This window comes from Anguilla anguilla, chromosome 11 (assembly GCF_013347855.1).
Source record: "Anguilla anguilla isolate fAngAng1 chromosome 11, fAngAng1.pri, whole genome shotgun sequence".
NCBI classification, from domain to species: domain Eukaryota; kingdom Metazoa; phylum Chordata; class Actinopteri; order Anguilliformes; family Anguillidae; genus Anguilla; species Anguilla anguilla.
Window position 1 is genome coordinate 32,941,501 of NC_049211.1, and position 16,839 is coordinate 32,958,339.

Here is a 16,839-nt window from a genome sequence, read left to right on the forward strand (position 1 = left end):
CTATTCTTTTGCTTGACCACTCTAGTTGAAACTTTGCAGGCTATGCCTTTGTGTCAGTCTCCCATTGGATGTACAATAGAAGTCATATCTGAAAAAAGCTGATCCTCATGAAACTTGCACATTTGTTGACTTCTAAGCTAGGTACAACCATGTGCAATTTTGGGACAGAGACTGAAAATGTTTGTACAATTAATCTAATACAGCTGAAAAATTCAGAATTGCTGCATACTGCTATTATTATTATCATCTCCCAAAAGGTTGCTTAACGTCCTATGTATTTTCATTCATTTTCGGTGCAGTCTTTTGTGAGGCAAACCATAGTTCCTCAGGGGATGGGACTGAAACCACCGTGTGCACCTCGGATAAAAGACAACTGGGCACCCTTAGGCACAGCAACACATAACTGGACCCAGCAGGACCTCACCCTATCCCCTCCTCTCCTCGCAGCAAACCCTGATCCAAAAGTCATTTCAGGTTGAGAAAACGCAGTTCAGAGAGTGTGAAAAAAACCCAAAAGTGTTTTTAGCGATTTCATTATTTTTAGACGAACTGTGACTGAGTACTGTGGGTGTAGCCGAAACAACCCCCCCGAAACAACCCCCCCCCCCCCCCCCCCCCCCACGGCATTACAATGTATCTTTCTGCCAGGATGAGAGAAAAAAACTGAAGTGTTGGTTCTCAGAAATTTAACTTGTTCTTTATGTCAGCAGCACTGCTGTGTTATGATGGCATTACTTTTAAACCATGTGAGGGGCTTATTATATTCACACTGTCTGTACAATCACAGCAGGCCCAACATCCCATGACTAACATGCGCAAGTCTGGATTTATCATAACAACTCCGTGGAGATCAATTATTTTTGAATAATAACTGAAGGAGAAGCGAAGGGTTCTCGCTGTGCCTAAAAAACAGGAAACTGGATAAATGTAATGAATAAATATAAAAGAAATATTCTTTCTTTAGAAAAATTCAATCTCTTGTCAACCAACCAGTTCACATACAATGTGGTTCAGGCTTTCTGTTCATAATTCATGCCAGTTTGTACTGATGTGCACATTTCCTTTATAGTATGGTATAATAATTGGACTTCTTGGAACAGATCAGTGATAAAAGATCCATGCCTGAAGTTCTGTATAAATAACGTGTTACTTAATCTGTTTTGTGTTAAAATTTAAATATCAATTTAATGTGCTAATTAATTCAGTCCACAACAGCTAATTAAGTTACTGGTACGTCATGACACCTTTGAAGGCCATTTCATAAACAAAGCCCATTCCTGTTTCTAGAATCCACTTCCTGTTCCCTTCTCCATACCTGACACTCCAGTTTGTTGATGAGGTGCTGTAGCCTGTTGATCTGGGAGTTCCAGTGATTGTCCGGCTCGATGCTGACACCTGCCACAAAAAAAACAGCCATCAGATTGTGAGGGTGCAGCAATCTAACCCTAAAAAAGGCCATTGTTACACACGCTCCAGACATGTCCCATAGTGAGTTATTTAACTCACAGCTCTGGGTTCACCCTGTGCGTGCAGGTGTGTGTGTGTGCGCGCGCAAGCGAGTGAGTGTGTGAGTGTGTGAGAGAAAGAGTGAGTGAGAGAGTGTGTGTATGTGTGTGTGTGAGAGAGAGAAAGAATGAGACTGTATGTGTGTGAGTGAGTAAGTGTGTGTGAGAGTGAGTGAGTGAGAGAGTGTGTGTGTGTGTGTGTGTGTGTGTGAGAGAGAGAGATTGAGTGAGAGAGAGTGTTTGTGTGTGTGCGTGTGTGTGTGTGTGTGTGTGTGTGTGTGTGTGAGAGAGATTGAGTGAGAGAGAGTGTTTGTGTGTGTGTGTGTGTGTGTGTGTGTGTGTGTGTGTGCGTGTGTGTGTTTGCGTGTGTACCTGTAGTGAGCATGCCTGAGTAGGGGTCAGTGGGGGACAGGCACAGGTTCTTCGGGGTTCGCCGGCTGCACCTCCTGCTGCCTCTCAGAGCGGTTCTCAGCTCCTCTGGTTTCTGGGCGTGGGTCCTGCTGGAGGCACACGGAGGCCTGTTCTCAGGAACACTGCGCGCGTAACAACCACGCAGCCTTCGCGTGAAGCAGCACAGCGTGCACAGCTTGTCGCTCGCGTGTTTACACCGGCTCTGTTTGTTTCACGTCTCCTACACTCCGTCTCCAGCGGGGTTCCCAACGGCTGATATTTTACATCTCAATCTTGGCAGAGGAACAGCAGCGGAGAACTTGAGTGTTACTCTCAGAAATACAGAAACGCAGTATCACCAATGGCTCAGAGGCCCAGTTATAGTAACATAATCCTACCAAACAGAAATTTGCATTGTAACAAAGTACGACTTGACAGACAACCTATCCTACACGGCTATAAATATGAAATTATATAAAGTAGGGAATAAAGTAAGAAATAAAATAAAAAATAAAGGATTTCTAAAGGTGGTCAGGGAGGGGCTGGGTACAATCTAAAGAGGGGAGCCTCCAGTCTGTATTAGGAGATAGGCAGGGCTTCTGCTGTCCAGACTGCAGTAAGAAGCTCATTACACCATTGGGGGGCCAGAGCAGACAGGGATGTGACCTTTCGCTGCACAGTAGCATTTCGCTTTAGCCATGAGTAACACATTGTTTTTGTGCATATTTTGAAATAAGTAGCGATATTTTTATTGATATGGTTTATTATGTTTATATTTTATCATAAAATTACTTCCGAGAAGCAAGGCTGCCATTTAAAAAGAAATGTTCTTCTTGAACAGTTTTGTCTTTCCCCTCTCTCCATTTTTCTCACATTTCATTTAAATAATTACATGGTGGTAGTTGGCCTATTTTCAGAGCTTCCCTCTCTGGTCTCTCCAAAGTAGACCAAAGTTAGCACTTATGTTCTTTATGAATTATTAAATCCCTCCACAATGTTTTAAAAATGTTTTTCATTCATATTCATGTGTTCAAATCGCCTCACCATGATCTAATCGCTTCAGAAAACAGATTATTTCCTTTCAAACATTATTCTAAGAAAGATTAATGTAAAGTTGGTCTTACGGACATAATAGCACAGCTCAGCTAGTTCTTGTGGTATTTGGTGAAGTTGGAATTTTTGAGGCAGAACATATCGTTGGAACAAACATTATCCATTAAAAATACCAATTTGTTTGAGTCATTTTTATTCATTGATTTAGTAAAGCCAGTTTAATCATCATAAAGACAAGTATTTTAACATTAAGGGATAAATCGCCCCAAGAATATCCCAAGCTTTGAATGGGAAGTGTAAGAATGGCTAGTGGAAATCTTTATCCACAAAAGCAGCACAGTTTCATCAGTAATGAGAATCTGCTATTTTAATGCTGTCTATATTACCTTGTGTTGTCCAAAAGCCCCTGGTGCAAATACTGAATGCGTATGAGAACTCAAACAGGCTAGAGAGAACAGCTGACGGTTTCTTTCAGCCTCCCATATTTTCCAGCTCGCAAACTGAGCTGGCACTGCTCCATTTCACTGTGTGATAACGTGACAATTTATCTGTCATTTGTGTTGCATATTTTCTATCTCACCCCACCCCGTCTACAAAATTGGATTGACAACGCTGCCTTTTTTAGACTATTTCGTTTTATTTATTCCCTGCCAGGATAATTAAAAGGCTTGTTCTTCAGTATTATAACTACTCATTAAACTACAGTATCTGCTCTGCACTGATGCTGAAGGAAATCGAGGGCTTGCCTGCAGTGATATCAGGATGCAGTTTGCATTACATAACGTGTGTCCATGATTTTAGAGCAAATTCATGTGTATAAACCCTTCTCTATACTGCACAGTGAGCCGAACATAAAGAAGAACCAGCTGTGCTGCACAGGTCCGTATTGCTCTCGCTTCTGGTGTAGAAGCCTCATCCGCTTCCATTACTTTGGGCATGCTTCACTGAGGGTCATACACCATCGCTGCCACACGAGGAGCAGATTAGCATAACGGTGGGCTCAGATGCTCCGGAACCTTCCGTCTCTGTTAACGTGACAGTTGATGTGTGGAACAGGACTGGTTTTGGAACTCAGCTGATCTGTGGAACAGGACTGGTTTCGGGACCCAGCTAACGTGTGGGACAGGACTGGTTTTGGAAACCGCAGGGAGGAAATGCATAGCAAGCCAGAGAGCTCTTTCTGGAGGGAGAAGACTCTGAGGTATATAGGTTCCATCATGATCATGTTGTGAAAAACAGCATCTCTCAGATTGGCCTTTTTCTCCCTGCCGAGTGCGAGCAGTCTAGACGCCCATCGCGCTTCTGTGTACCACAGCGTTTAACATGCCACTGGAAACCACAGCACTCTCTCTCTCTTTTTCTCTGTACAGACACACAGCCCAAACATTCAGCTAATTGACGCATCTGTCGAAGGGAAGGAAATTGGCAGCCGGCAGTCTGAAACATTAAAGTTTCAGCTGGTGATGAATCACTTCGGAATTGAAATTGACCTCCTCAGTTCTGGCTTTATAGGGAGAGAGTAAGCAAAAGCCCTTGAAAATATTTTTAGCGTTTTTTTCCCCCCATGACACTGATGCTCTTTCACTCCGGTGCAAATGCATTCCGATTTCAGAGGAAATTTCACAAAACAGCTGCGCCAAAGCTTCCGCACATCTGTGCCAACCGTACGTGAAAACTATTTGAATAATGTTCTAATTATGGTTATAATTAATTCATGGTGGCAATTTGCATCTTCCACTCACCTCTTCACTCTACTAACAGCAAGACATACCAACCAACGTGTTCAATGCAGCAATGCAAATCTCACACACTGCGTGTGCGTGAACGTATGCGTGTGCCTGTTTGTGTTCGTGAATGTGTGTGTATGAATGTGTGTCTGTATGGTTGAGTGTGCATGTGTATGAACGTATGTGTGTGTGTGTGTGTCTGTCTGTCTGTGTGTGCGTGTGTGTGTGTGTGTGAGTGTGTATTCAACAATGCATGAGAAATTGTCCCCAAAACCCCTAGCCAGTTACCATGGCAGTTTACTCTTCCTATGCTCCTCCAGTTGTAACAGACTAGGGGTCCCCAAACCTCGCGAGCTGAGGGGTCTGTAACTCTGGTTCTGGAGGGCCACAGGCAGGTTGTTTTTCAATTGATCAATTAACGCAGTCAATAATCCATTAACCATCCTCACCTGGTTTCTTTGGTCTGAAATGGCTGCTGGTGAAATCAAAGAAACCCTGTGCTTCTCCAGGATCACGGTCGACCTGCCCCTGATTTAGCCTCTTACCTGCCTGGGCAGCTCTGCTCCTCCACTGCCTCCATAGCACACTCTATTGACGCCTGAAGGGAGTGCAGCTGGCTGGAGGTTTCGCGTAGGAGGAAACGGGTCACGAACTGACCCAGCACGGAGGAGCTCTGGTACTCCTAAGGAGGAGGAGAAGGAAGAGGAGGAGGAAGTGGAGATGAGGGAAGAAGATGGGAGAGATAGGGTTCGGATAGGAGATTATTGCATTCACTATGACATTCAGTGTGTCATCCTTTGTTCCTACACAGTGCACATTTTTTACACAAAACATCCTCCTTTTTGGGTCTTTTCTGGGCAAATATTTTACCTTGCAAGAGAAAAGTGGCTCTGGCCTGAGTGCACTGCTTAGCTTTTGTGCTTTTCAGTTATGTGTGAATGTTTTGTGGTTCTCCACAGGTGATGTCTTTTTGGGATGTTTTGTGGTTCTCCACAGGTGATGTCTTTTGAGTTGAGATTCTCTCGAGACACACGTTCTCTTCAGATCATTTTACCAAGTCTCACACTGGACCACTGCGGGTCTTAGTTGGAAATGAGAACAGACTCATCAGCAAGGAAGGTTTTCTTCCGCAGAGCTTTTCTTCCACAGAAACGTATTGCCTCTCTAAATCCTTCGGCCTTCATAGCTGGTATCAATTTGTTCATGCGGATGCTGTTTGTTAGTTTTGCCAGTTTGTGCTTGCTACACTGGCACCACTTGCTTTTTAAACACAAATGATTATAAGTATTGTTGTTATTACTAGTATGGTTGTAGTACATCATACTTCCATGTTGTATTTCATGTTTTACATTGTTTGTATTTGCTGTGACAATACTATTCCAGTTGTCTGAATAAACTGAGTTAAACTGAGAGAGAGAGAGAGAGAGAGAATTTAACACTGATGTAAAGGGCAATGGAAAGCAGGAAGGCCAAGGGACAGCTTTTCCAGTAAAATACTGCCCCGATAAGCCTCATTAAATGGAACATGGACCTGCTGTGATCGTTAGTGAAGCTGCAAGCCCTGTAGGCCTACTTTGCCTCCAATCCTCCAGAGACAGGTTTGCCGGCCCCTGCAGAAGAGTTCTGTCCTACAGGGAAATGTTTTACTGCTCAAGTGAATGATAAGCAACCGGAGAGTAGGTTATACGATGCTACACTATTTCCTCAAGGGTGATGTTCCTCTTTGATTAGGGTCACTTAGAATGATGAACTTTGATCATTTAGCTGTCTGTCCTTTCCAGAGTAATCGCAGCACTGGGGGTTTAGGCAATCACTCACTCACACCCTCACTTTGATGTAGTAACACGGAGCAAGCTAATCGAGAGTTTTATTTTATGAAAAAAAAAACACATGCAGAAAAACCTTTGTAGAAACAAGTTTCATTTAGCTGTTTTTTAGTTTGACTAATGATTGATTTATCAGGACCAAGGGAAAAAAACAGATTAAAGTAAGCGTTATTTCTTTCTCCTCCACAGGCTCAATTAAAATATTTGTACTTGAAGGATGTAGGGGTGGGTGGGGTCTAGAACGGAGCATTGCAAAAGTCAGGGTTATTTTTCTCTTTTTCTCTCTTTTTCTCTCTCTCTTTTTTATAAGCCGGACAGACCTATAAGGGAATAAACATTTAGTAATTTTAGGTTCTGACAGGTCATTGTTGTATCTTTTATTCAGTTGATGTACAGAGCAATTTCAGGATTGCAACATTATATGCTGAAGTGTATTTTTTCTTATCAGTGCTTCTCTGTAGGCTTTTAAAATTTATTTCTGTTTCATTTTTTTTCTGCTCCAAGTATTAAACAGATTAAACAGTCTATTACACAAACCCACATTTAGTCCATTATCTGAGTAGACCCTACATTTGTTGGTATATGAATGCTAGTCATTACTGTCTACTCAACTTCAGCACATTTTATGAATCATCCTGTAGCTTTCGTATTTTTTGATTTGGATGCAGAATCAGCATGTTTTACACATCTCCAATGTTGAGCAAACCTATTCATCACAGCCTGTGCCTGTCCTGCTGGCTGGGAGGCCCAGCCTTCTGCAGCTTTAAACACTAGATTCCTTATCTGTATAGCCCGTTAAAGACGGAGCGCATTTTAAAGGGCATTCTTACGCTGCTGTATTTCACGTTTGCGGTGATCTTTTGTCACAAACGTATCGTTCGCACACGGATGCATACGAGCAGAGCGTGCCGTGACGCACGCGGGCTGCTTTTCCATCATTCTTTCCTTTTTTCTCTCTCGTGTGCTGTCATTCGGTCCTCAGCTGAGCTGCTGATGGTGCAGAAAAAGCGGGGAATGAAATCGCCTGGTACCGAACTGACGTTTCAGCTCTTCTGAGCAGCAACCGAGAGCAAAAGAACAGCCGCTGAGCGCCAAGGAAGAGCCGTGGAACAGCACGGAAGAGCAGCGATATTTAGAGGAGCGGAATAGAGCAGCGATATTTAGAGGAGCGGAATAAACTGGTGTGTTGTGAGCCCGTGCCCTTACGTCCCCTCAAGATATGTGACAAGGTCACTGAGCTCAGGGTGAGGGGGGGGGGGGGTGTAAATGCTGTCATTGTCATGCCATGGCGGTTTGCACCTGCTCTCGCTGCGGGGTGACCTCCACTGAACGTCGCTCGTATCGCGAGCGACGCAAACACAGCCTCAGTGCTGGATGGCGCAAAAGCAGGATGTCACAAGGGCAAGTCTGGGGAGCGACAATGTCATGGCCCTGCAGCTACACCTCAGTTTCTCGTGGAGATCTTATGACAATGACGTGAGGCAGATTGTGGCGGTTACGCATTCGGATGATGCTGCTGCTGCTGCTGCTAGTGATAACTGCAGTCAAAGTAAGGATGATTTTGATGTTGTTGATGCTGAGCATGATTATCACTGATATCATTATCAAGGTCATTTAATAAGATATCTTCCAGAGAGACTTACTTTGCCCACGCAAATGCATAATGAAACCACCGACTAGAAGGACACACACTGATCGCGCAACCAAGTCCTGTCCTTCTCATGCCATGAGAAATCCCTGCAAGTCTAATACTCACATATTATAAAATTACAATTAGCAATGTTTCGTGTGCCACCTTTTCAACTCATTACCACACCTCAAAAATAGACTAAGACTGTCAGAAACACTGTCTGGCTGTCAGAGCATTCGTCATCTTTGACATGTCCGCCCGCCCCCCCCCTCCCCCAAATTGAACCTATGTGACATTTAACGGCACATCTCCAGCTCCTGTAAAATGGGTTATTAATATCTGAATTAAAAATATGCCATCTCAAATTTCATCATGTTCCTCAAAGTATATTTCATGCACATCAACCATCTAGTGTGAAAAAATCAACAACAAAAAAAAAACACTTCAAGCTGACTGCTTGAAGTCGTAATCAAATTGCTTAGATGGAAATTTCCGTTTTCCTTTTACCTTGTTTTAGCATGAGGGAGACATAGAGCACATAATCATTGTGAATGACTTAAACCATATCCCAGAATGCACTGCACCATCTACTATGATCCCAACACCCCACTATTCAGTATTCAGTATTTTTCTAACCCTTTCTGAGAGAAAGCAGCTGCTCAGCTTAAGGCGCGTAGCTAAAAAAAATCCCAGGTGACGTCATATGTTAATTAACTTATTATGACATCATAATTGTTATATGCATATATATCTATTGCTCATTATATTCCCTATGCTAATGGAGCTGGGAGGATATTTAGGAGCAGTGAGTCAAAACTATCAGCTGTGGCTGCCAAGTGAGAACAGGAGCCACAGCTAGGCAGCACATGACAAGGCTGAATCTAGGCTCTCCTTTTCTCTTTGGGAGGAGCACGGGAGAAGTAGCTGGCAGTGGTAACTGCGGTCAGGAGCTCTTGGCCCCAAAAATCACTAAACGCTGAAAATCTCATTGGATACAATGTTTCTTCCAGCCCAGGAAAGTAGCTTGATTTGTTGCTATTCCCTTTTCAGAAATCAATTTGCCTAAAAATTCAATCCAATTAAATTTTTATTTGAATGGTGCTTTTTATAGAGACACTGTCACAAAGATGCTTTGCGGTGGAAATAGAAAAGAAAATTGGGCAAAAACAAGTCAATCTATGGCATACTTAAGAGTGGATAAAAGCGTCTGCCAAATAAATGTAATGTAATGAGAGAAGGCTCACTGAGAGGAGTTTCAGAAGTTTATAATAAGGAGTAAAAGGCGTTTTAATGACTTCTAATGAATAAGGGTCTCTAATCTGTGAAGAATTCTGTTCTGAAGACGTGTGGTCGACAACATGGTGGGACGTTATTGGTGGTTACATTCTATGGGAGTGACCAACATATTGGGTTTCTGATTATTGATAATAACGTTGAAAGTAACAGGAAGTGTGTGCGCATTGGCTACCAAATTGCAACATATTGGACCTTTTCTTGCGGTCTCGTCATTTGGGGTTCCTGGAGTCTGGATGAGATAGCGGCGGCTAAGTCATTGGTGGAAGCATTGTGGGTGTCAATAAGGTGTGTGCATGGGAAGTGATGAGCATTTTGTGGAGATCCTGTTTGAATGGGTGGGGATGGAACTTATCGGGCCATTATACCAAAGTGCACATGGGCATTGTTTTGTATTAGTTTTAGTGGACTATGCAATGCAACACCTGGAAGCAGTGCCACTGTGTAGCATGGAGGCTGAGAGTGTTGTACAAGAACTGTTCCAAATAGTCTCCCGGGTTGCAATCCCAAAAGAGATTCTAAACAATCAAGGCACTTTGTTCATGTCATGCACATTACGCGAATACGTCTTGTTGGGAATTAAATAAATTAGAACCTCGGTCTACCACCCTCAAACTGACAGTTTGGCAGACAGATTTAATAACATTTTAAAAACAATGATTCAGCAGTTTGTCCTGGAAGACAGCTGTAATTGGGATAAGTGGCTGAACCCTTTACTATTGTTTGCAATGCATAAGGTTCCCCAGGCCTCCGTGGGATTTTCTCCCTTTGAATTACTTTTTTCTAGGTGGCCACGCGATGTGTTGGACCTAATTAAAGAAAGCTGGGAGGAAGGTCCAAGCACACGTAAAGATGAAATTCAGTACGTTCTGGACCTGCGAACAAAGCAGGGCACTTGTCACAGGATAATTTGCTGCAGGCACAGGCACAACAACAGCGTGCATATAAAGCCGCGTTTCCACCAAAATTACCCGGAACTTTCAGTCCCAGGAACTACTTTACCAGGAACTAAAAGGTTCCTTCAGCCAATGGTTGTCTGCGTTTCCACCGGGGTCTAAAGTACCGCGAAGATTAGGCAAATTAGCCCACTGACGTTGTCGTCGGTCCATCTGTCATATGATTTCTTCTGTAACCCCATACTACCACCGAAGTAGCCTACATTATTTTCTAATAACCGGGACAGCCCGGAGGGGTTTATTCCACTTATATACAACGGGTTACCAACAATGACTATATATGGTTACTTTTGTATTTATTGATTTTCATATATCCTCTCAAACACATTCATTAACAGCAGAAAACATGCACACGTTGTAAACAATTTGCTGTTTTATTACTTTCTCGTCGTCAATTCCATATAGGCTAATCGCAAAATGACAAGAATAGAACGAAAACTCGGACTTGCGTGAAAATGTAAATTAGTAGTGGTACAGCCACCGTTTGCTTTCCTTCGAAGTTACTGCTAGCCGAGCAGCGAAGTGTGCCCTCCAGATGCGAACCATGCACCATAAATGAGTCCATAGTCTTCCTGGTCTTTTCGTGGAATTGAAAAATGGCAGTAAAATTGAGTAAAATTACGGCAGTCTGAAAAAGCTAAAGCGAAGATTACTAGAATTAACCTGTTATTTTACCCGGATAAAAAGTGCGGAAGGTGATTTCCAGTTTGCTTGTACTGTATCACCAATGTTAATTACGCAGAACTACCGCATACCTCCCATAACTGTATCAAACGTTTTGAGTCAATTACAACGGGCTAACAAAGAAAATCCGGAAGAAAATATTCAGCAACCGAATTAATCCGTTTGAATGTTTTGGTAGCCTACGTAATATGCTGTCCCAGCACGAATGCTTAGCATTTTATAAAACGAATACTAAAGCAAGAAAAGAACAGAAGAGCACACGTTATAATTCCAAGACGTTGACAGGTTATAACCAAAAGTAGGCTACTGCGCCGCATAACATACAAGTTTGATTTGAAGTTATTATGAAAATAAATTGGTTTGCCGCTGCATATTTTCAAACATGGCGGGTAATGGCGGAAAATAAATACAACACAAATGCTACGAGTACTCGACCAATCAGAAATGTTCAGCGCTGCAAGCTCCACCCAAAAGGTTCCTGTACTTTCGGAAAGTACTACCCCCCGAGCAGGAACGTTTTGGGGGGTAAAACAAAGCCCCCAGAACTAAATTTAGACCCTAGTTCCTGCGGTGGAAACGCACCGAGTTCCTCAAAAGGTTCCTAGTTCCGGGGTATAGTTCCTGCGGTGGAAACGCGGCTTAATAAAGCAGCTCAGCTGAGACAAATTGCGGGAGATAAACAATTTGTATTACTCTATTCCTCTACCTCCAAATAACTCAAGGGCCCTTTGTGGTCACACAGCGAGTAGGGGATGTTGACTATAAAGTTGTATGGCCTGACAGGGGTGGAGCAACGCAGATATACCAACCTCCCACAAGCGTGAAGAGAGCTGGCTCCTCTTTTTATTGTTACCGCAGTAATTGAGAGAATTTAGTTTGGTCCACGGGTGACAAAACCAGCCAATTCTACTCCAGTCCTTTTTGATGACCATCTCTACCTGTGTCAGAAAGCAGATGTGTCTTGACTGCAGAAGCACTTTGCAGATGTGTTCTCCCCTGCCAGGGTGCACAAATCTCATTTGCCACCATATTGAAACATCTCCAGGGAAGATGGTGCGTTCTCGTCTGTACAGATTGCCTGAATGCAAAAATAAAATTGTGCAGCCTGAATTGGAGGCTATATTAGAGATGGGAGCAACAGAAGAATCAAGGAGATCAAGGAGAAGCTCCATTGTGCTCATGTCTAAGCAGGATGGGTCTGTGCGCGTCTGTGTTGATTATCGCAAGGTGAATGATGTCTAATGTTTCACCATCTGCAGGTGCAGAGGGAGTGGATTAGCTGGCCTGCAACTGCAGCTGTAGACATGATTATTGGTAACACTTTGTCTGCTCTGCCTGCAGTGAGATCCAGGGCTGGGATGAGAGATGCACACGGGAGCTGCTCTGAACACCTGCTCCCTATTCCTTTGGTGTGTGTTTTGTTTTGTATATCAAAATAAAACCTCTGTGCGTTCAACAATTATGGACTGAGTGGTTAGCAGGGAGATAACCATCGGAACCTGTTACAGTATGTAATCATTTCTGTGATCAGATTCAAGCCGTGTGCTTACGATTTACAATGTAGTCATCTGGCAGAGGTTGTCTGCCAAAGTGAGTTAGCAAAGTGTATTTCAGGGTGTAACCCAAGGCCTAGAGACCGAAAAGGCAACCATCATAAAAGTGCCACCATCAAGGTGCACTGCAAGATAAAGGGTGAGAGACACTGCAGAGCCATCAAGAGTGATTGAAGCATCAATACATGTGGAACCCTGCGGTCCTTGGCTTTGGCATCTGGGAAGGTCACGCAAGCCAGTCACGCTCAGACGCCACGGCTAAGGACCACAGCACAGGCCAACGTCCCCCCAGCACAGACTAACAGATTGTAGATTTGAGTAAAAAGGCTTTATTTATTGATTAGTCCATTGGTGTATTGATTGCTGCTGTATTGAATTGCACATACGAGTGAAAAGGCATTGTTTACTGGTCATTCATGTGAATGAGAACATGAAGAGCTACCCAAGGTGTGTTGCGTGCTTGCTTGCATGGCGAAATGTGAATCAGAATTAAAAGAAGAATTTGTTTCCAGTGTAAATAAATGTGAATAAATTATGGCTACCAAGACACTAGGCACAAAAAAATCTGTCAATTTATTAGGTGACAACAAAGAATAAAAAAAAAAATCATAGTCATAGTTTTAAGATTTATCTAATAGACACAGTACCATCACCTTTTGAGTTTTTTTCATTGGTGATTAAGAATGTAGGGCAGCATATATTCCTCAACTAGTGTAGGATACTGTGGTACTCACTAAGGGATTATAATTTAGGCCACTCATACAGTGACATACTGGCTTTGCGGCCCACTTTAGGATGCAAGATGTACCACCTCTCCCCAGACACATTTTGTTCCAAAATATTGACATTGAGGCCAAGCTGGTGACCAGCTACCAGCTCAAACTGGATTTTACAACAGTGTTAGTTGACTGGTTGATTAATGAGCTGGATGATGGATTGATGTGTTAGTTGCTTGATTGATTGATTATATCCCTGCTTCCTTATGTTGCCAGCAAGGTTGTGTGTTTGATTGGTTAGCTCTTTTGTTGTTTAGCGTATCGGCTGACTGATTGATTGGTTGTTTGATAGATCGGTTATTTATCAGGCATTTTAGTTTGGTTGGCTGATTGGTTATTTGAATGGTTGATTGCTTGACTTACTGTCAGTTATGTGGTTGGTAATTAAGCTCATTGCTTGCTTCATTGATTAGTTGTTTACTTGATTGGTTAACTGATTGCTTAGTTGTTTGGTTGGTTGACTGATCAGATTGGTGGATGGATGGGTACTAGGTCAATCAAAACCTCCCACAATTCACCCACACTTGACCCTCACCTCCTTAGTCTTGCCCATGGCCTTCAGGATGGCGAAGTTAAGCTTTTCCAAAGCTGAGAGGACATTCAGGTACTCCCCCAGGTGCTCAGAGAAGTACTCTAGAGACAGAGGGACGAATACAGCATCAGTGTGCTGCAAAACACTGGACAAAAAAAACATTTTCTCAGAATTCCAAACAATAGGTTCCATTGACAGCTGTGATACAATCCAAAAAACAAAAGATTAAAAGAAATTCCTTTGGGGTTTGGAAAACAGGTAAGAGATGATTGGATTTATTAACCTGTCAGTAACCTGTGCCACTGTGTCCCACTGTGAGCCAGGTAATAGAATATATATTTTTGGGGTCATGAATAATTTGATGCTGCCAGCACGCGATTGAAACATGTTTCTGACTTCAATTACCCATGAGAACCTGAGGCAAATCATCCACTTAGCCACAGGGCACAGAGATTGAAATGGATGCTGTTTAATTTCATGGAAAAGGCTGGACGAGGCAGAGAGATTAGACCACTGGAAAATGCATTTCAAGTCAATGAAAAATCTGCAGAATTTGATATTGACCAATAACGAGTAATTCCTGTTCTCCCCTTATTTTTACATTTAGGGATGCATTGATTAATAATGTTGGTATGCAAAACTTGAGCAAAGACAAATGCCTCCTCGTTTCACCATTCATGGAAATACTTGAAATACAGCAATTGTGATGACAAGGAACTGTTACTTCAAACAACTTCCTTAAGTCAGCAACATGCGCAAGAAAACTTTGTGGTGGAGTTGGGAGCACAGTAAAGAGGTAATTGCCGTTAATTGTTATTTGTTTCAACTGTTGCTCCTTTTAATCAAATCCCCCACAATCTAAACGAGAGGCTGGAGTGTGTTTGAGGTGAAGCCGTGGGCAGTTACCAGCATTGACATAACACCACTAGTGCCTGCTAAATGAAATAGATTTTTAAAAGGCAGCAGCTGTATCAAGGCCAGCAGTGCCAGCGTGCACCTGCAGTGCTGGAGCAGAAAGGAGCCATTAGCATATGTGACTGGGGGGGATAACATTTTTAGCTTGCAGGTACATGAAATGAATAATAAAAAAACCCATTTAGACATTGTAAAGAAACTTACCTGACAATTTCTCTGTGTCCATGTTGCTGAAAGAAAAAAAGAAAAGTCTTAATTGAATGAAAGGTGTGGAAGGGAACTCATCAAAGCAAGGAGAAGGTTGCTCATCACAAGTAATCTGGGGCAGACTGTCACATCCGCAGTGGGATACAAATTGAATCTGGGCACGTGGAGACAGAGGCGGTAAACCTGGGTAAACAAAGGCTGTTTCTGCCAGAGGAATATGAACCGTCTCGTGATTGGACCATGGCTCAGCTGGTGCAGTGCTGTAATTAGGTATCTATTACTTGGGTAATTGCTCCTGTGGGCTGTAGAATATTTGACAATAGAGGCTCTCTTAGAAAAAACATGATAGCATCTTCAAAAAAAAAAAGAAAAAATTTTTTGTTGGGGGTTGGTTTACTTAGAAGATTTACAATTGACAATACCGAGTGCTGCACATTTTTTCAAGGACAAGGAAACCACATTTGACAATATCTCACTGTATTCCCCAGCAGATTGAGCAACTAGGTCAACACAAAACCTCCCACGCCTCACCTGTCCCCAGGTAAAAGACTGATGAAAATGGTAAAAGGAATGAGTAGCTCAGAGCTGCAGAATGTTCTTGCACTGTTTACAGTCTGATGAAAGGGGGAGTTTGGGAGCTTCCAGTCTGTGTCCCAGAATGCAGTGGCTTGCATTTGCCTGAGAGCGTGCCAGTAACGACAGATGTGCTGGGAGCCAACTCTGACTAGACAGCACGCCTCTACTGACTCACTGCTGCGCTGAACAGCTTGCCCACCTCCTCCTGCCCCACGTGTACACACACACACACACACACACACACCGCTGTACTACTAACCACACGCGCACACACACTCACTGATTGAATTTAAATACTCCCACGTGCGCGCACACATAGATTACACACACACAAATGCATAAACGGAAGCACGTACACGTATCCAGTTTTTCTGAAGGTATCACCACAGCTTTTCACTTTAGGGTTGAATTGAACATGCCCCCCTCCCTCTCAGCCCTGCCTCCTTGTCCTACCCACACACACGAATAGAGGTTAACTCATCTCCTGGAGCCATAACTCATAGCCCAGTCATATGACAGCTCCTCTCTGGAGGTAAACCTAATTGAGTAGATTGAGTGCAGTGATGATGCAGCCATCGCAGTTCTCAACCACATTCACACGGTTAGCAGTGACAGTTAATGAGTTCAGTGAAGTGTTGCCGGAGATACTTCGTATGAGCTGCAAGACCGCAAGGGGGGCTGGAGTGACACCTGATTGGAGTAGCTCTTCTTGCTGAAGAAGGAAGCACGATAAATGGGGAGGAGTAGAGCGATGGCTGAGGCGTCTAACATGAAAGGGCGAGCTACCTCTCATATCTATTCTCATGGCCAATGATCAGTCACTCAAAAACAACATGGCTAAATTCATTGATTCTGAACAAGGTGATTACACCAGTTTGGTTACACTGCTTACAGATGTGACTTAGACGCCAACAGATGCAGTAAATGCCAGGGAGGGGGAATGACAATTTTGGTGAATCAGTCGTGGTACACTGACATAAATATCGTATCTGAATCATGCTCCCATCAAGTCAAATACTTGATGAACAAATGTGTGACTTTTATCTACCCAGGGAACCACAGTGTATAATATTAACCGCTGTTTGCATCCCTCCCTCTGTAAATGGAGACGAAGCTCAACAGGAAATGCATTTAAAAACATGAAAACGTGTATCCGGACGCAGCTCGCATAGAGTGGCAAGTGTCACAAACTCCTTTAGGACGGGATGTGAAGTTT

The 16,839-nt window shown here is 43.1% G+C and overlaps 1 protein-coding gene across 2 annotated transcripts in view; it reads right to left on the bottom strand.

The window, feature by feature from the left end:
- The window catches only part of LOC118207211 (N-terminal EF-hand calcium-binding protein 1-like), a 47,167-nt gene that overhangs the window by 6,452 nt on the left and 23,876 nt on the right, over positions 1–16,839 (bottom strand). Inside the window, exons 4-8 of one of the 2 annotated variants that reach the window (XM_035380560.1) lie at positions 15,045–15,070; positions 13,929–14,026; positions 5,221–5,357; positions 1,878–2,005; positions 1,316–1,395 (exon numbers count right to left, since the gene is read on the bottom strand). In XM_035380560.1, coding sequence (XP_035236451.1) covers positions 1,316–1,395; positions 1,878–2,005; positions 5,221–5,357; positions 13,929–14,026; positions 15,045–15,070 — 469 coding nt within the window. The remainder of the gene's footprint in view (positions 1–1,315; positions 1,396–1,877; positions 2,006–5,220; positions 5,358–13,928; positions 14,027–15,044; positions 15,071–16,839) is intronic. The other variant, XM_035380561.1, reaches the window with a different exon arrangement.